The sequence below is a fragment of the Melopsittacus undulatus genome, chromosome 3 (assembly GCF_012275295.1).
Source record: "Melopsittacus undulatus isolate bMelUnd1 chromosome 3, bMelUnd1.mat.Z, whole genome shotgun sequence".
Lineage (NCBI taxonomy): Eukaryota > Metazoa > Chordata > Aves > Psittaciformes > Psittaculidae > Melopsittacus > Melopsittacus undulatus.
Window position 1 is genome coordinate 117,140,925 of NC_047529.1, and position 19,574 is coordinate 117,160,498.

Below are 19,574 nucleotides of genomic sequence, written 5' to 3' on the forward strand. Positions count from 1 at the left end.
CGCTGGGTCTGATCCACTCCCCATCACAGCAGGTACAAGAGGTTTCCAAGCTGCCTGAAGCACATCATTTCAGAGGCCATTTCTCCTGCAATTCTCACTGCAGAAGAACTTTGGACCTGGGAAATTCCACTCTTCAAATGCAAACACTTCAAGTGTTTGCCACAGTGCTCCTCTTGTATTAGATACATGTTCCCTCTCTCTTCCCTAGAACACCATCCTGACAGATGACAAAGCTTTAGGACAAAGAACCACAACTGAACCATTATTCAAGAGCTGCTGCATGGTGCTAGAGTGAGGCTGTCAATGCAAGTTCCAATCACATGCTGCATTCAAGAGCATGAGTAAGTGATGCTTTGTCTTGTTATTTTATGGCACTTAAATCCAGACTGGTGAGATTTCATTTCATGCTGTGATAAACAGACTCAAACTTCCTGTACTGCTTAAGGAATAGGAATACACTGATGTCCACAGGTGTCAGTGCTAGTTAATGTGGATCAGCATCATTTCATGTGAAAGATTAAACAAAACAGCCTCTCCTGGCTTCTCCCTGCACCTTCTGAAACTACTTTGAAGGTGCTTCAGTAAAGACTGTTGAGCCTAAAACTGGAGTAGTCTCAAATCTCTTATGTAAAACCCTGTTCTGGGTGTCCAAGCAGCATTTAGCCACTATGAAGCATTAAGCAGTAACATGGAGGGCTGCACAGGAGGGACATTTCCCATCTATGCTTAGGTGATGTAATGTAAGGCCAATGGCTTAACACCACCTTGAGTACTCCACCGAGCACTCCTCCTTCGTCACCAACATGTAGTTCTTGTTGTGTTTGTTAAAGAAGTCACCACCCCAGACCTCCTTCTTGGCTAAATCCAGGCATAGAAAGGCTCTGTATTTGGTACTAAAACACTAGCAAGAGTTACAGCACTGCCTCTTTGGAAGGATGCTTGTGATTATCATAGTCATTTATTCACCATCACCTAAGAAAAAGAAGGCATGATGGCAGATGTGTATATACCACAAAATGGAGCTCTTCCTGCTAGTAAACTACGATCTACTAATAGCAGCAGTTTTAAAAGAGGGAAAAAGTGACTCAAGGCAGTTTTAAGCTTGTAGAACCCCACAGCTACACGGGTGCAAAGTTCCTGCACATCATCAGACAGGCAAAACACTTCCAAACCTGCCACAAAAGGCTGCAGAAGCACCACTCAGCACAGCCCACATCACCACTCTGTTAGATGCTGCTATGCCCGTGCAGAGAGCGCAGCGTGCTCCCATGCTCCAGCCTGGAATTCCAGCCTTGGACTCTACATACCAGCAGACAGAGAGAGCACAGGGAAACCTACCGGCGTAGTGGTAATTTGCCAAAGGATGACACTTCAATCTCACTGGCTTCCTCAACAGCAGCTTCTCAAGTGTAACCTAAATGAAGCAGCAGGGAGAACCAGAATGAGCAAACGCAGTCAGCTGTGGCACACAGCTGCATTTAAAGACTATGTGGTATGAGGAGATGAATTCATTTTCTCTTTTGCTTTTCTGCCATACAAAATGGCATCAAATTACTCCAAGGCCCATTAACAATGTACCTCACAGAGCACCTAAGGCACCCCTGTCCTGCCTTAGTGCAAACGTAGCTATTACATAGCAGCTTCCAGCTCTTCCCTCCCTTCTGCTTGCCACATACCAATATGTTTATAGGGGTGATAATTAATACTAATATTTAATGGTTGCTTTGATGGCATTAATATTTATAGCATCGAGTCTTTCAGAACACCTCTTAGGTCAACCTCTGTAAGGAGTGACAGCAAGGATAGTTAATCCTCCTTTGGATCACGGAGACAGGGGATCTGTGGGTCCCTAAAATACTTCCTCTGACAATGCAGACCTGCCTCCTGTATAGCACATTTCACATGCTGACAGTAAGTTTAGCCTCCTATCTCAGACCCAGCTAACAAAGCCGAAGGAAACTGGGACACAAGCTAAATCCCACTGTATTAAACAATCCTGTGAGATTCATTCCAGCCCTGTGTTCTGATGCTGTTTGTTTTAAACTGGCTTTCCAGGAACCAGTGCAGGACCTTGTCTTTCCCTAACGCTGGGCAAAACGCATGTTCTGCCCTACTTAATGCCATTCCCATCACTAACCTAATGCAGCAAGTATCTGAAATGCATTATTTACATGAGACCTATGTGCAATTAACTCACAGTTCTGCACAAATAATTAGATATGAGTGCTGCTACAGAAAAGGGCTAGGGGAGGACGGGCTAAGCTCTCTGTGACCAAAGAGAAAGCTTGTGAAATATCAGGGCTGGAGTAAGTACTGGGATACATTCAAAGCCCCAAGGCTATAAACATATAATCTTATCTATATGAAATATACAGTAAGCCTTCAGAGAGGCACTGCTTTGAAATTTAAATTTATTAGAGAATGAAAGGGAAAAGTCATTCACTGCAAATCAATCAGAAATCTCTTTTTTATATAACCATATCTAAATCCATTTAATAAAGCATGCTAATTTATCTGCAGAAGAGGATCCTATCTCCCCTTTCAGTTTCTTATCTTACCATAATATCTCCTTTTGCTTCAAAGAGAGAGTGCAAAGCGTATTCTGAGTTAGTTCCTCCACCAGGTAACACACTGGAACAGCTCATATTTAAAAGGTCTTCCACTGCAAGAAACAAGTCAGCATTTTACTGTTAATACACTAGCCTGTCAGTCAGACACCCAGAGCCAAGGGTTCTGCAATGCCACTCAACAACAATGCAGTTTAGGGCAGCAGCTTCCATATCCTCTCCCTCCTGGTTTTAGGATCTCTCACTGAGGAAGGGATGTGATGGGATGTGCAGAATGCAATCCCTGGGATGGGACAGGCACTGCAGAGCCAGAGATCTGGCTGTGAGCAGTGGCTTGCCAGGCCTCTGGTGCTGCTGTGCCAGGAAGGCTCCAGCCAGGGTGGAGAAACAGGAATGAACCAAGTGGGAAGCAGGACCAAGCTCAGCTCAGGACTGGTAGCAGCCACTGAGCCCATCTCATTTCCTCTCCATTATGGTCACAGAACAGGCCCAGGAGCTGCAGTTCAGCACAGGAAAACACCCCAAAGACATCACTTCCCAGCAACAATCCTTCCCCTTGGCTGCAGAAAGCACTTCATCCTGACCTCACTTCAAGTGGCACCACGTCACTTGTTACTCTGAACCTGCAACACGCAGCTCTGGTCTCTTGCTCTGCATCCCCAGTAAATACCCTCTTGAATGTTTTATACAGGATACACATGAGAAATCCATGTGAATTTCTTCAGCTGATGTACTCCTAAACCAGCAAGTCTTGTACCTCTTTGTTGGAAGACTTGATTCTCCAGTTCTGGCCACGGTTTCCAAACCAAAGTAGCCTTGTGCACATCCTTCTCCATTAGCAATCTGTCCTGCAGCTCAGGAATATCAGCTTGGAATCTGGACCCGATATTGATTCGTCTGGAAGGATAAGTGAATAAATAAGTATTCAGCCACACAGTGTGCACAGGAAAACCCCAGAAGTCACTCACATCAGCCTTCACTTTGCTTCCAACTAAGCTTTTATTACACTGGCATGGCAGGAAGTTGTGTCAGACTGCTTTACGCAATGCTTGACTCTCAGGGGGGTATTCTGAATAGAGACAGAACTGATCTCTTGGGGGAAACTAAAGTTTAACTACTGAACTTAAACTGTATTGAGACAACCTAAGTTAGCCTGTATGTGTGCTGACTAGCAAGAGGCTTAGATGCCAGAGCAGTATCTTCCATAGAGAACAGCACTCTTCAGCAGAAAGAGATATTGCTATGGAGGGACAAGCCTGTTTGCAGCCTGACCTGGGGAACCTAATGGGTAACACCTCTCCAAAGCTCCCTAGTTAATATCTATCTATCTATCTATCTATCTTATCTAAAGCATTTTTGAGCCATGACATCTCCATCTCTTACAGCCACTTCGCTTCCAGTGTCCCCAGCCATCACCCACAGCAACCTTAAATACATCCAGCCCAATGTGACTTCAGGCAGTTGAACACTACCTGCCCGATTCAAAGCACTTAAGCCACACACTGTAGTCTGGACCTATCTATAAAGGCAGTGACAAAACCAATATGGCTTTTCTTACGGTTCAACAGTCTGTTCTCCAGGCCCAGGCGTCACGGGAATGACACTTCCATCAATACTATCTGAAACAGAGATTGGTGTTTGAGCTTAAAAGGGTGTTTTGGTAACAGCTGTATCACTGCTGATGCTCTGCCACTTCCCCATTCACATCAACATAACTCCAGCCTATTACCAAAAATTACCCTTTATCAACATGTAGGCAGAAACTGTGGACATTTTCACACGTGAAAATCCCTAATGTGGGAACACCACAAGAGCTGGTATTTACCATGTGCTGCCTCTCTGTCAGTGTAATACTTACTCGACTGACACAGGAGTACCCGTGGAGTAGGTGTCAGTGGCGTAAGTGGCAGCTGAGCATGCGAGGTGCTGTGGGATGATGTGATGACACTGCTGAAGAGACCAGACCCGTGCCGAACGGGACTGAGCATCGGGGGTGGAGTGTATGGGGGCAGCTCATGCGTCCGGTCCAGCAGATGATCCCCAAGGACACGGGGAGAGCGAAGCTGGCTCTGGTATAGGGTGGCACCCGAATGGGACATGCTGAAGGTGCAGGAAGGAGGAGGTATGAAGAGAGGTTCAGGTCTATGCCGATACTTCTTCTTGTCCTGCAATGGTTTGAAGTTTTCTTCCAATTTTACAGCACTTGGATGAGGTTTTTTGCTAATTTCCTATAGGAAAACACACAGAACTTCAGTGCTTAAGCATGTGGTTTACACACAGTTACCTACAGCTCAGGAAATGCTGTTACCACCAGGCAGTTATGCACATAAGCCTGGTCAATACATTATCTAGTGCTACACAGAAACCTCAGGGGAGTGAGAAAAGCCAGGACAAGTCACCCTCCCCTCCCTCAGCAAGCCCTTTGGGTCAGGGTAGGGCTGAGCCACAGCCACACATGGAGAGGCTGCTTCTTCAGCTCCAGCCCAACGCCCTGGCCACGTCTATTTGCACTGTAGTACAGCACACACAGGCTGTGGGGAGTTACTTCATTACCCAGTCACATCTGATTAGGAACTTTAGATGAGATGTTTTCCAATGCATTTGTTCTGTTTGCTTAGGAAGGACACATGAGCTCAGTGAAATTACTGCAGGAAAGGAAGAAAAATGCCATAAATTCAGATTCCTCGCCTCTTATCACTACATTCCCATCAGCTTGAGTACAGTCCAGCTGCAACAAATCTTGGACTTAACTCCCTGCTCTTTCCTTGGAGGGAAAAGGGGAGTAGATGTCCATTTGGGAAACACGCACTGTGCCATGCCTAGGATTGTAGAATAGGAATGTTTAAAGTCATTTAACAGTAAATCCTTAAGAGTCCACAGAAGCAGAATGCATTTGTGCAAACCTGGAAGCTGGATTCTGGGGAGGATAGGGATGGGATGAAACAGATTCTCAGGTTGTGCTTTAAGAACACAAAGAGCTGAGGGATGAGCACAGTATTAAAGATGCTGCTTTGAGGTGTTCCACAGGAGATCCTCTTTAGGATAAACTTGGAAAGTGGCAGAAAACTGGGAGTTATTGCACAATATAAATCCCACTACTACATCAATTACTGCAGTGCATGTTTAGACAGCACGAATCTTTACACCACGGGTGATTCTTGAGAATCACATTCACCCAATAAAACCCATGTTCTACGAGCATTAGCACTGTCACCCTTTATCCCTTCTGTTAATACGCTGCAGCTTGTGGACATGTTTCTGATTACAGAGGTCCTGTCCTCCCTGTTAGCTCATGGCTGTATCCTCTCCAACAGCTGTTGACATTCTTTCTCTCTAGAAGAAAAAAAAGGATCTAAGTTTTGGAAGGGTTTTCCTTTTGCAGGAAAAACCCCAAATGCAGCTTTACAGAGCACTTTGTTGCTTATGGCCATTCAGAACAGTGAAGGGGTGAGGGTGACCCAGAACCACAGACATAGCTCATGATGATGTTGGACGTTTTGTGTCCATAAAGGAGAAAGAGGGAAAAACCCCAGCTCAAACCTAAAAAGAGAAGGCCAGATCCAAGTCTTTGAGTAAGGGCTCATTATGTTCTGCTCTTTAACTCCTTTCTCACTAGTGTAAAACTAAGTAACCAAGACAACACCCTAGAAGTCTCATACCCCTCCATCTCCTATGCTGCTTCACCTACAGTACCCCTTGGCCTCAATGTGGTTATACCAGCAAAAAAGACCACAGTGAATATTAAAGGAGACCATCACGTCTATGCAGAATCACCCCACTACTCTTCTCACCTGTCTGCTCCTGTAGCCTTGCTGAATATTCAGTTTCCCTCTGCTGTTTGATTTTACCAATTCCATGAGCTTTGTGGGAGTTGTTCCGGACAGCTCAAAGCAGGGTATAAATAAATGCAACACAGCTCCAGTTCTTTGGTATTAAAGAGGGGAGAAAAAGGTCTCTAATGGCACAATCTCTTCACAGAAGAGGGGGGAACTGCAGCTCTTTTGGTCTTTGAATGTTCCCAATGCTACTGCTTAGATGAAAGATAGGATCCAGAGAGGAAACTGCATGGGTTTAGTTTGCTTGGGCACTAATGAAGACTGCAAAGCATAACTCTGAGTGAATGAATGCGCATTTAGCCAAACACTGGCAGATTTAATCACAGTCACTTCACATACGTTGCAGAAATACACAAGCCCAAGCCACCTACTCTGGTGTCTCTAGAGAAGATCTCCCACTCAGAGCTCAGGGATTCAGAAAAGACTGTCCCTTTTCTTCCTAGGAACCAGAAATAGACAATAAAAGCTGCACTGCTGAGTTACAAACTATTGTGAGACGCTGGATTCAGCAAAAAATGGCAATTTTATGTGTAAAGCCTCTGTCTGAAAGGAAGGTTTCATTACGTATTGAAAATGACTGTGTTATGTCTGAGTGAAGGGTCAGAAGGGAGGTGATCCATGACTGTGTGTGCTGGCCCCTCGTTTGGCCATCAGCCTCATGAGAAGGGATACAGATGTAACCACAGGAGTATTCCTCCGCATAATACAGATAATGCCATGCAGCACTTCTGCTTCCCAGTAACCTCTTATCATGGAGCAGACTGCAAACATGGATTTGAAGGAACAAGCAGCATCTGTTCCTACACTGGAATGTGAAATAAATACCGCTTGCTCCAGGAGCCTTTCAGGAACACAAGAAGGAGCATTCCCACATCTCCTTCAAGTACTCCTCAATTCCTCGTGCTGCCCCACAATCCCAGTTTTACAAGGGAAATTAAAGCACTGAGCACAGCTAACATTCCCAGATCACATTCCCTTAGATCTGATGCATGCAGAAAGAAAGGAAAGATTACTTCATATTGTAAGCACTACACGGTGTGCTCCTGTCTTGGGCTGAAATGAGAAGCACATAGATCTGCCTTTAAAAAACACCAGAAAGAAAGAAAACTGCAATAACATAAAACCAAAGCAGCCTGAAAGGGGAAAAAAACCAAACCAAAACCAGTAAAAAGATACAAAATCCCTTTGTTCTAGTGGGATAAAAGAATATTACGTTCCAATTGCGAATTATTTCTTTTCAACTGGGGTCTCCATTTCCCCAGCAAAGGGAAAACTAATGTTTTCCAATGGGCTAGGAAGAGATGCTGTGATGCTACAAGGCCCTTTGTGCTTATTGGGCATGGTGAAGGCTCTGGAACATATTCTAGAATAGAGATGCTTTAGGAAATAGCAGCACTACAAGCAAAGGGATTTAAGAGGCACAGCACAGTTAGTGGCAAGAAACGCAGCACTCACAGAGGATGAGCAGGGGTTGGCCACTTTTGGACTGCACGGTGGCGAGTAAGTCATCTTCACGAGCACGGGCATCTCATCATCTGACACAGGGTTGGCAGGCTTGTCTCTGACTGTGGCAGTGCTGGCAGAGGGCTGCGTGCTGGGCTCAGGCGACAGAAGCTTGACAGGGACAGACACTGGCATGACGATGGGCGCGAGGCTATCCACCTCTTTAGGCAGCGGCTGCTGTGCTGGGCTCTCTCCTTCATCCTGTACAGACAATTAAAGGCTTTCAGCCCCACTGAGGAGGCTACTGCTGGATGGACACACTACACAAGGTATGCACCGTGGCTCAAAAGGGGTGGCCAGGGTTACAGAACACACAGCGGTGCTGTGCTCCCTGGACTCTGCTTGCCTTGAATGAAGTTGGTGGGTTACTTATGACTCCTACACAGGCTTCAGCCTCGGTGGAAAATAACCACATGAAGCATCTGCACAAGATAACTTGCAGGAGGGGAGATAAACACGTGCTCTTTTTATCACTATGAAGACAGAATTCTCCATCCCCCACCTGAAAACCAAGATGCAGATGGTGTAACTATGATGGCTCTTTGCCTTCCTGTGGTATTCCCACTTAGGACAGAATTCATCAGAGAGAAACCAACTGACAGGGCAAGTTCTTTTTACGCAGAACAATTCAAACCCACGTGTTTGGTTTGGTATTTGTTGATACCTATAGACCCAAAGAACTTGGGAAGAAAGCTGTCAAAGATTCAGCAATCCTGCTCCTTCAGTTAAAGCCTGGGAAGGCTTCCAGTTCACATCCCCTACTCATCCAAGTAGTCCAAATGAAAATAAGCACAACCTGATGTTCCTGATATTTCTAATGTAATAAATGGGGGGGGGAACTCAATGCTCCTAACTGATTCTGTGGGGTGTTCTTGTAACAGGCAGAGAAAGAGAGGGACAAACTCTGTTCTCCATCCCTGCCTCGGGCTTCAAAGCAAGACTTCTGCCCTACAGACTAACAGATTCATGTCCTTTTCTGCTCACACAGGGTATGACATAACAAAAGAGCGCCGAGAAGAACGGGTTTCGACAGCAAAGCAAAGCATGGCAAAGCAAGCAACATGGAAAGGAGAAAGCCAAATACTGCAGTAAACCAGACCGCTACCTGTTTGAAGTTAGGAGATGCTCTTACTCCTCCGTGGGACCTCATGTGGCCGTTTAGAGCAGGCAAACTCTTAAACTCCTTCAAGCATATCGAACACATCAGTTTGTTCTTCGCATCAGCTCTCTCAGGAAGTGTTTCTCTGTTCTGGCCACTGTGTGTGTTTTCATTTGGTTGTAGCATGGAACAGAAGAAGAGACATTAGTTTGGCACGTTCCCTTTGGTGCAAAAAGGAGACTTTTAGTCAAGGAAGTCCATAAAATAGTATGCACAGGGTGACTGCTGTGGAGTATGTGGGCAATGACCTGGATGTGCTGCTCTCAAGATGGGGAGAAGGGAAGTTTAGAGCAGGCCTCAGTACGGAAAACCCTGAGAACCCACAAGATCTATAGTGTCAGACCTACATTTCCCCACTCATGACAGCATTTAACAAGTGCTCCTACTCATGGTAGGAAACTGTGCTGGAGGACATCTCAGTCCTTCAGAGCTGAGACCTTCAGGTTAAACAGAAGACCCCGATGCCAAAGACACAAATCCAAACCACACATTATCCCTTCTCTTACAAATGCAACACTGAGAGCAAACTGCTCGTCCGCTTTTGCTCCTTCTTTGGTTCTTTGCTATGGAACACAAAGCAAAGAACTGGTTTTCTTGCTGGGGAGACAGTGGAAATCACACAAACTTAAGGCAGAGAACTAAACATGCATCTAATAGAGGAACAGCATCCAGAGTGCCTTTCCCTCCCTCTACACCACAGCACTGCTTGCATTTGTAATACTTCAGTTAAAGGGACTAAAGTAATGTTGTTCAGATACCTTTGTTCTGGGGACAGGGGCTGCAGTCTGCCATCTGACAGCGGCACCTGTGAGCAAAGGAGGAGAAAAGATGGGAAAAAAGAGAGAAAAGCCTTTTCCAGGAAAACAGGAATGCAGAAATGAAGGTCCCACAACATAACAGCTGTGTTTGGTGTACCATTTTACTTCAATGCAAAGCCTCTGAGCTGAGAGCCTCCCAACAGCTCTACCAAATCAGTGCCTCTGTGAGCACTTGCACTCGCTTGCTGTTGGAAGCCTTTGCTCTGACCCACAAGTGTTACTTGTGCAACAGGCAGATGTCTGACTGTTCCTGAGCCATTACCTACCTGAGGCCACGCGGCGCTAGGAGAGTCTTGCTGGGAGCTTTTGTTGTTCAGATGAACCCCCGAGGGTGGCACAAGAGTCCGATGAGGAACAGCATTACCTATGGAGTTCATCTCCTGCCGCGGAGCATCCTCTGCGCTCTCCGGAGGAGTGAGGCCAACATGAGAGTTCAGAGCTGGTACCCTGCTCTCACCCGGGTATTGCTTCTGCTGGTCCTGCTGCTGCAGCAGACCCTGCGGGTACAAGTGCCTGTACTGTTCATGTGGATCCTGGTAGCAATACTGAGGCACTGCTCCCAGCTGGATCAGCTGCACTGGATGACTGGGATCCTGAGAGTACTGCTGCGAGTCGTGCATAGTCTTTGCATCAGGTTCCCTGTGATACGGAGGAAGAGACAACTGCATCTGTTGCTGCTGCTGCTGTAACTGCTGCATGACAGGTTGCGTTTGGTAATACTGAGCTATTGGCACCGGGCAGTGCCGCTGCTGCTGCTGCCGAGCTGGCTGCTGCTGCTGGATGTCCTGCATGGAGAGCCGAGGATGTCCCTGCTGTGGCTGAGCGTAGTACTGAGCCTGCTGCAAGTGCTGCATCTGCTGCGGTAAGAGCTGCTGGGGCTGCATGGGCTGAACGTGTGTCTGTCCTTGCTGGAACGCAGAGTGCATCTGCATCTGGGACAAGTGCTGCTGGTAGTCGTAGTACAACTGTTGGTGCTGCATGACTTGCATCTGCTGCTTCTGTTGTGTGCTTGCAAAACTCTGGTGGCTTGGCTGCGGCACCGGTTGGTATCGTTGTAGGCTGGAAGTGACCGGCTGTTGCTCAACAGCTGGTTTCTGGGACAGCAGCTGCCTGAGCGCGCTGTCACCGGAGCTCTCCACCATGGAAGCCTCGGTGTGCAGGACCTGAGCCATGTTGTTCACTTGGATCCTCAGGTTTTGGTTGGCAAACACTTGTGTGAAGGAGTCCAGTTTATGCAGGACCCCACTGGTGATTTTCTGTGGTCGATTTTCACTGGGTTGGGAGTAGGGATATTGGTACCCATCGTGGGACTCCCCCTGCCCGAGGGGGCTCCACATTGCGCTTGGGTTGTTCAAACTGTTCCTCGCTGGGATGTGGTTTCCTGAGCCAGAATGTGTCCAAGTACTTTGTCTGGATGTATCCATTGATCCAAGACTTTTTGAACCTACAGGCAAAGCTATACTGTCTCTTGAGTCTTGGGGAAACTGTGGGGAGAGAGGGGATGCCTGGGGAGCATCCAGAACAGACGTCCCATAGCTATGGTTTAGAGATGGAAGCGAGTTCATTTGGTGTTGTTGGTAGTACAAGTTCTCGTTGCTGTTGGCAGTATGGTTAGTTTTATACAATTGCTGGTCCCCCATTTTTGGTCACTTCTGTTCCAAACTTACAGGCACACGAACCATTGAAATCTCTATGAACCCTGAGATAGCTGAGTGAAGGGAAGGGAGGGGAGGGGAAAAGCTAGAACTACTTATAATCCAGCGTGTCCATGTGCATCACAAGGACTAAGATTTTCTCCAGTCTATCAGTAATTCCAATCTCAGACCTGCCGTTGCTTCACATCTTCAGTAAATGGACCACAGCACAGATCCTACACAGATCAATAGGCTCAGTGTGCCAGGCACCTGGGGAGGAAGAGAAGGACAAGGTAAGGGCCAGCTCTCCACATAAACAGCTACAGCTATTGCCTCAAAGGAAACTGTAAGATCTCTTAGTTTGAAATACATAATCAGATGCAAAACTGCAGCAGCTGGGCTATTCCAGAGCAGTCAGATTATTTCATCTCATCCCATTATCCTGTCTCCAGTGCTCCCATAAAATCATTCCACCAAATAAAGGCTTATTCTTCAGAACTGCTTTCTCCCATAAAGCATGTGCCCCTTCAAGCAGCTTTAGCTGGCCACACACTGCTCTCTCGTGCCTAGTTTTAGCCAGATAGTTGACTATCAAGCCAGGTCACATTCCTACAGTGTTACAAGCCTTCCTGTCAGAAGCAACACCCCCTTTATAACAGGTAAAAGAAAACCATGGCTTTGAGCAGAGCTGACCGTACTCAGGGATCAGCATCTGAAAGGACAGACAGAAAACTGCAGTCTGGGATATGCACTGGGCCTTCCACACCTTCCAGAGTACCTACAGAGAGTGCCCACTGGTGACACGAACATAGAGCATCACTGAAGAATAAGATGTCACAGCAGTGAGCATTGATGTTGTGATAAAGAAAAGCAACTCATGAGCATAGCTACCCAACTGCATCCCTGCACATCCATTCGTTTGACACATCTATGGGGAAGGTGATGAATGGCAAGACCAAACCAGCCCATGGACATCTTTCCTGATCACTCACCTTACCTCAGGAGCACTGAACTCCAGCTCCTGTTCCACCCTCTCACCCTTCTTCACTTTGTGGTATTTTAACAGACTAATTCCTATCAAATGCAACCTTTTCTCATTTTTACAGTATAAACTGTAATTCAAAGTAACACTTTACAGCTGTCTCGACTGGTTCTGATGAATAAGCCAGAATACATAAGCAAACACATAAGCACATTATAGGGCTGTTTTACTGTTCCACAGTACGAAGCAATCACTGTGTCTACAGTCACACGCACACACAGAGGCACAATATGCTTAAGACATAAATACATCTTAACATAAAAATTGATCCTGAGCTTTAACAAGAGCACAGAGATGTGAGACCACAACCATAACGCTGCCTCCTTCACATCTGCCTTTCCAAAGGTACCAACGACTCCTGCGTACCCATGTCCTTACCTGTTTTAACTTGGGAGAATCCTTGGGCTGGATGGATAAATGTGAAGTCACTGATGGAGAAAACTTTAACCATTGCCAGATGCATATTAGCAAGGTCTGTGCTAGCAACAGCAAAGAAGGGTAATACATAGCTGCAGGCAGAACAAACCCTCTTCCGCCCCAGCATAATGTATGACAGCCAACCAGAGCTCCAATGAAGAGGGCTTTCAGTGCCTACAGTTTTTGTCTACACCATCTGCAGCCATTAGCATGTAACGTTTTTCACGTGACAAATAATGGCTGAGAATAATTGCAAGTTTATTTCCCCTTTCCAGAAATATAACATTGCTTCAGAGTTCCTCTCCACACTCTCCCCTTCCACACTGAGAGAGATGCACAAGTCAAAGAGAGAAGTCAATGGTGAACACGCTCAGGCTGCCAACAGGATGGTTCAGCTCCAACCCAACTTCAAAGGCTGCCTGTTAAAAGTTAGGAAGGGAAACAGAACGAGGCTGGCACAAAACATTCAAAGGGCAACAAAAATAAAGCCTGGGCAGTATTCCACATGGAAAGGCCATCAGCTTCTAGAGGAAAACAGGGAATACGACTCTCTTCTTACACCTGTGAAGTCAAGAAAGATCAGCAGAGATGCGCTCAACACATCTCCCCATAAAAACAGGGCACTGTTGGGTCTGTTGATACACCTTTTGAACAGGTCTGTCCCATTTTACCTATCAACAGTGGTGTAACTTGCACCACGTTCCTTGGTTTTGGCTCTTCTCTCTAAAGTTTGAAGTGACAAGTGTCAGTGAAAGGACAAGAAACAACAGTGATACAAAACAGCGAGGGAGAATAGATGTCACCAGGAGACAATTAAAAGGCCATCAGTATTTTAGGAGTAAGAGCACTTATTCTTGAGGCAGGAAATGGCATGATTTTGGTATTTTTATATATATAAATGTAAATATAAATTATAAATATGGGATTTTTTTACATATATATACACACACACACACAGAGATATATATGGGAGATGTTACCTCCTGCCCCAGCAGCCACACTGAGCCGTGTGGTCACCAGAGAGAATGCCAGCCCCTGGGCATGCACCAAACTGCAGTCACTGCACCCTTTCACCCGGGGCTTATCCCATACAGATCTTAAGGGACTGGAAAACAGTCAGGAAGGTTTTACAGCTGAAGCATCAGCACAAACCTCTCTCTTCCCCTGTCTCAGGATCAAAACTAATGCTCATACAAACTTCCTCTCCAGCATCCTCACAACACCCCCAGTTTGGGAGCTGGGACATAACTCCTGTCTCTGAAGCAGGGACAGAGTTAGCATCACAGTGACACAGAAACACCTGTAAGAAGCAGGCACGTTGATACAAGCATCATCAATAGTAAACCAGTCCCTTAGGTACCAGGGATGGTGTTGGTACTTGAACAGGCTTAAAGGCAAGGGCCTGGTGCTGTGCACACTGAGCGTTTGTTATCACGTTAACAAAATGCTCACAGTATGCAATGTTTGTGGGATTAAGAGTATTTTGGTGCTGTACACAACATCATTAAGGCTTTAGGGGCACCCAAGTTAGTCTCTGGCCAACTGAGAAGCCAGGGGCAGTGCACTGAATGATTCCTATTTCCTTCAGTGGGAGGAGGAAAAGGGGCTGGTGCCTGAACAGCCATCACTGCAGTTTATCACAGCTCTAACTCCTAAATGGTTAAACCAAACAACTAAAAGCAGCACAAGTTTTATAGCAACAATGGGTCTGCAGTTGTGTTTCTTCTCTTCCCAGCAGCCATTTATGCTACTTAACCTCTCACATGTCTGACATTACAGATACATCCCAATCACACCATCATTACAAAGGCACATCAGAACAAATGCAAAAGGATAGAACAGTTACTATAGACTGTCTAGAAGGAGAAATACCACACTTAAGTTTATGGATAGAATAAAAAGCCATGAAATGGAAGAGTATTCCAACGTTATCAGTTCTCAATAAAGGTGATCTGGTTTCCCTTCTTTATAAACTATAGTACTGCAAAGTCAGAAGACTTAGAGAAGACAACAGGAGGTGAAATACCAAGGAGATGGTAGTTATATTAAAACCCCCTAACAAACAAAAGCACTCCCAGCTCCATCATGCACCACAATAGACCAAGCCACAGTCACACTATTGAACTGCCTGAATCCACATGGATTTCAGAGCAAGGCATCCACTCCAAATAGGCTGTCGCATGGAAGCTGGGCTGGGTGTAGGCTGCAGAACAAGGACTGAATGACAGCCAGTGCCACTTTCAGAACTGAGTCAATGGAGAGGGATGACAAAAGACTGTAGGAGAGCAGAGGCTGAATGAAGCAGACTCATTAAGAAGACTGCATGTGATGGCAGATGCAAAAAAGCCCCATGTTCAACCAGTGGGACACCACAAACAGTACCAGAAGATGCTCACTTGCTGGGGCACCATCCCCTCATCACATCCCTCCCTGCAGCATGGTAACATGTCAGTTAAGGCAAGTTGAACCAGCACTCTTAGTCTAAACTGGGTTCTATAACACTTAAGGCAAGGCTGCTTACAGAAATGTGTCATTGTCATGTGTTCTCCCAGCACTGCAGACGTGTTTGTGCCTTCCAGCCTTCAGTTGCACAGGGGTTTCTCAAGGGGCTGTCTTTTCGTTATTAGAATATAGGGCTCATTTGTAACTGCAGATAAGATGAAATTCAAAAGCAAAGTTCTCTGTGCTGCTCCTTCCTTTCCATTTCCCACACAGCCTTCGCTTCAACAGGAACTAAACAGGATTTATCTGATTCAGTTTTCAGCCTTTTGAATTAGAATGGTTTCTATTGGCCTGTTTTGTTGTTCAGAACTGCGATATCTCCTGCTAACCTACCCCTAAATCAAGAGAACCACTGGACAGTGGCTTGGGCAACACGGTCTAGGGTGAGGTGTCCCTGCCCTTGGCAGGGGTTGGAACTGGATGAGCTTTAAGGTCCTTTCCAACCCAAACCTGAACTTGCCCTGTTTCAGTCTGAACCCAGCACCCCTTGTCCTATGGCTGCAGTCCCTGATGAAGAGTCCCTCTCCAGCATCCTTGTAGCCCCCTTCAGACACTGGAAGCTGCTCTGAGACAACACTGGATGTTTGAGCAGCACAGAATGGGGAGAGGACGAGTGGCTTCTTTCAGCAAGCCCTGTGCTCTCACAGGCTATTTAGGCACCAGGTTTGCCTCCGTAACTCTTTGTGCAGCCACAGTTCAAGCCCCAGCTCTGCTTTTTTTGGCACAGGAAATAAGCACATGAAGAGAAGGCAGCAGAGTACTGAAACAGAACGCATCATTTCTAGTGTCACACACAGTGATGGGGCGAACGAGCAGAGAGCAAAGTGAGAAGGTAATAACTCAAAGATCTACTATATTATTGTATAAAAGAGCTATAGAAGCCCTGAAGACATCTGATATAGCAATAAAGGGAGGCCAAGGCTGAAAATAAAGGCCAAAAGGTATCAGGATCATGGCCACTGCATTAGAACAAACACCGAGATAGCAATATGGATTTCAAGGACCAAGAAGAAGTTTCTACACTTGTTCCAAGGACAAATGCCTACAGGGAGACAACCTTTTCATCCCGATCCAGAATACATCTGTAATTCAGTTTTGGTGTTCTTTGAATGGCAGAGATCCCAAATCCCTGCCTGTATCTGCATGCAAACCCCAAGGTTGGTGGTGTCAGCCAAAACCAGCAGCACCAAAACACCCCACATCAGTAAGGTGAGCACAGAAGCAACTAAACCAATTGATAGAGTGAAAGAAGGATGGAAAGGAAGCAGAATGTGCAGTACATTGGTTTTACAGTGGTAAGAAAGCAACACGCTCTTAAAATGGAAGGGAAAACCAGATGAGCTGCTTTTAATATTAATGCTGGTAATTCTTTACCAGTTGTGCAAATCCTCCCAAAATTATCATTCCCTTTGCAGCTGAGTCTGCTCTGCAGTGCAGTTGGAAAGGCTGCCGGGTCTCCTGTGGCTGCTCATTTACTCTGTTCCCATTTCCACTCTTCAGACTGGAGACCAGAATGTCCTAATTCAGTTTAATAAAGAACACATTGGACTTGGGGGAAGGGAGAGCAGCGATGGCATTGGGAGGGGAACCCAGCAGTGCTCTGTGCAGTTAGAAAAGGCAACAGAAACAACAAACAGCAGAACCAACAGTTGAGCATCTCGGGCAAGCCTCTAGAAAAGGGGGAGGAGGAAGGAAGACAAACAAGCAAACACATCTTCCTCTCCTTCTGATCAAAGATACAAGTAGAAAACACATTGGGAGGCGCTGGTGATTGAATGAAAACACTGCTTTCCCCCCAAAACTAACGGAATGCTGGTCATTCAACAGCAGGCTGGCTTCTAAATAGAGCCATTAATGCACATTAGCTCAAGGAAGACACATTCCATGAGTGCCAAAGGAAGGAAGAAGGTTGCTTCAATAAATCTGCTTATCTTTACTGTCAGTGAATGGGTGTTACAGTTTGTAGGCACTTGGAAGGGTTTGGAAACAGGTATCACATCATTTCACAAAATGGCAAACAGGGACTGCTGTGATCTCCTCACAACACTGAGGAGAAATAGAAGACAAACCTTAACTAATGCCAGGAGGGAATGGGAATTCCATATTCCATGACTGAGCAACTAAAACCCATACAGAAGACAGCATTGATTAAAGGGGCCATGGTAAATGCAATGATTTTCTAATATTCACCAATACATTAGTGGGGATTTGAGCAAGGCTGAAGCTGTTTATGAAGCCTGGTTTGAAACCCCTTCAGCCAATACAGGCTGACTGCCTGCTTACATGAAATAAACTGTAACAGCTCCTGCTGAGTCCTACATGGTCTCAAAGGAAAAACAAACACGTCTTACTATGAAAACTGGCCTCAACTTCACATTTTAATGTACTTCTGTTATTGACCTGAGTGACTTGGCTTTCCCCAGCAACACCCAAGTTCTTCAGACATAAGAACACCCGGGCATGAAGACCTCAGGACAGATCTCGCCTCACTTACTGTATGTGGCTGCATCACAATCTCTGCTCACTGCCTTTGATCTGGGGGAGGAAGGGAAGATTTTAGGCCTTTCCACTCAAACGTAAGCTATTGCAGTGACCACAGCAGTGATAAGCACACAATCTGAGTCTAAAGGTGGGCATCCTGCACTTCACCACTTCACCAACAGTGAAGGCTGCTGCCTTCTGTAGCTTTTTGGAGCTAAGGTCACATCCTTGGCTCCTATAGCCATGGGAGCCCTCAAGACAGAGTGTGCGGGGATCTCCCGTGCCATACATCCTATGGCATCTGTATGTTTTACAGGACAGAAAGCAGTCATATTTGAGCACAAAACACAAAGCAATCACATTTGAGAAGCCCATCAATAAAGCCACAGAGGTTCCGAAGCCCAGATCTTGGGAAGCAGTCAAAAAGCACTGAGCCTCACCAATCAAAGGAGCCCCACAGAAAGTGGATGTGTGATGCTGCTACGTTACCTGATTTCTGGGGGTCTGTGAGACTCCTGGATCTTGCTGTGCTGTCTTGGCCATAACATCTCATGCTGCTTTCATTCTGTGATCTCTCAGTGATGTATCTAAGCATAAGGCACAAGAAAGGACATTAGTTTTCCCCCAACCTGATTCTCTCATAAAATATCACCAGCTTGCCCCAAACCATCAGCTTCCCATTGCAACACAACCAGATACTAACATTTATTCACTATAGTAACTCCATGTTACCCTGTTCTTCAAGTCACTGTTGCAGAGAGCATCTATCAGCACTGTAACTCCCTTAAGGAACAATCTAGAACCTCTTTCCTGTATCAATAGTGAGAGACCACCGAGATACAGCAGCATCTTGCACTGCTTTGACAGAACCCAAAGACAAGTTGGATGCTCACACAGAGATTTGCTGGCCCAGAGCTTGCAACCTACATGAGGAGCATCAAACAAGAGAAGGTAGAGCAATCAGGAAGGGAGGGATTAATGAAAGTCAAGGGTGCGGGAGATATAATCAGGCTGTCACCCACTGCAGAAGAGATATCTACAGCAGGCATCTGAATTACATACATGAAAACAACACGCTTGGGTTTGTAGGTGCTGAGCACCCAAGAGCTGACTGAGGTTGTTGGGAGGCTGTTCTCCATAGTCACTGAGGGATCAGGAAAGTTGGGGATGTCCCATGAGTCTGGAAGAAGGCTGACAAGTTGTCAGTGCAGCAGGGATGTCTCACACTGTGTGTTTGCAACAGAGGCACAGGGAATACCTGGGCTTGATATGAGTGGAGCCAAAAGAGAAAGCTGATGCACCCCCTGGTTTAACACACCTGCCAAGATGTTTAAACAGGCTAACTGCTGTACCATGGGCAGTGACCAAAGGCACAGCACACGACTTTGCTCTCTTTTTCTGGAACAGTGAATGCTAATGAAGGAATTAAACCTAAAAATGCCAAACTATTCTGCAGACAAACCATCCCTGGCAGGTTCCAACAGAGGCCAAGCCAATGGACAATGGGAATAGTAACAACATAAATGCCCAGGAAAGCCCTTTCCTGCGTTTCTTACTTGTTTTGGCTGCTTTTCCCTTATAGCATCTTCATCATTGGAGCTGTACCACCACTTGG

General features: G+C 46.0%; 1 protein-coding gene across 3 annotated transcripts in view; it reads right to left on the reverse strand.

Annotated features, from left to right (window-relative positions):
* The window catches only part of TRERF1 (transcriptional regulating factor 1), an 83,373-nt gene that overhangs the window by 8,454 nt on the left and 55,345 nt on the right, over positions 1 to 19,574 (reverse strand). For 2 of the 3 annotated variants that reach the window (XM_034060569.1, XM_034060568.1), the window contains exons 3-12: positions 18,449 to 18,546; positions 10,150 to 11,787; positions 9,824 to 9,870; positions 9,012 to 9,162; positions 7,859 to 8,107; positions 4,426 to 4,795; positions 4,126 to 4,186; positions 3,325 to 3,464; positions 2,559 to 2,662; positions 1,339 to 1,414 (exon numbers count right to left, since the gene is read on the reverse strand). In XM_034060569.1, the coding sequence (XP_033916460.1) occupies positions 1,339 to 1,414; positions 2,559 to 2,662; positions 3,325 to 3,464; positions 4,126 to 4,186; positions 4,426 to 4,795; positions 7,859 to 8,107; positions 9,012 to 9,162; positions 9,824 to 9,870; positions 10,150 to 11,523 (2,572 nt within the window). In that variant the 5' untranslated portion in view covers positions 11,524 to 11,787; positions 18,449 to 18,546. The remainder of the gene's footprint in view (positions 1 to 1,338; positions 1,415 to 2,558; positions 2,663 to 3,324; positions 3,465 to 4,125; positions 4,187 to 4,425; positions 4,796 to 7,858; positions 8,108 to 9,011; positions 9,163 to 9,823; positions 9,871 to 10,149; positions 11,788 to 18,448; positions 18,547 to 19,574) is intronic. The other variant, XM_034060570.1, reaches the window with a different exon arrangement.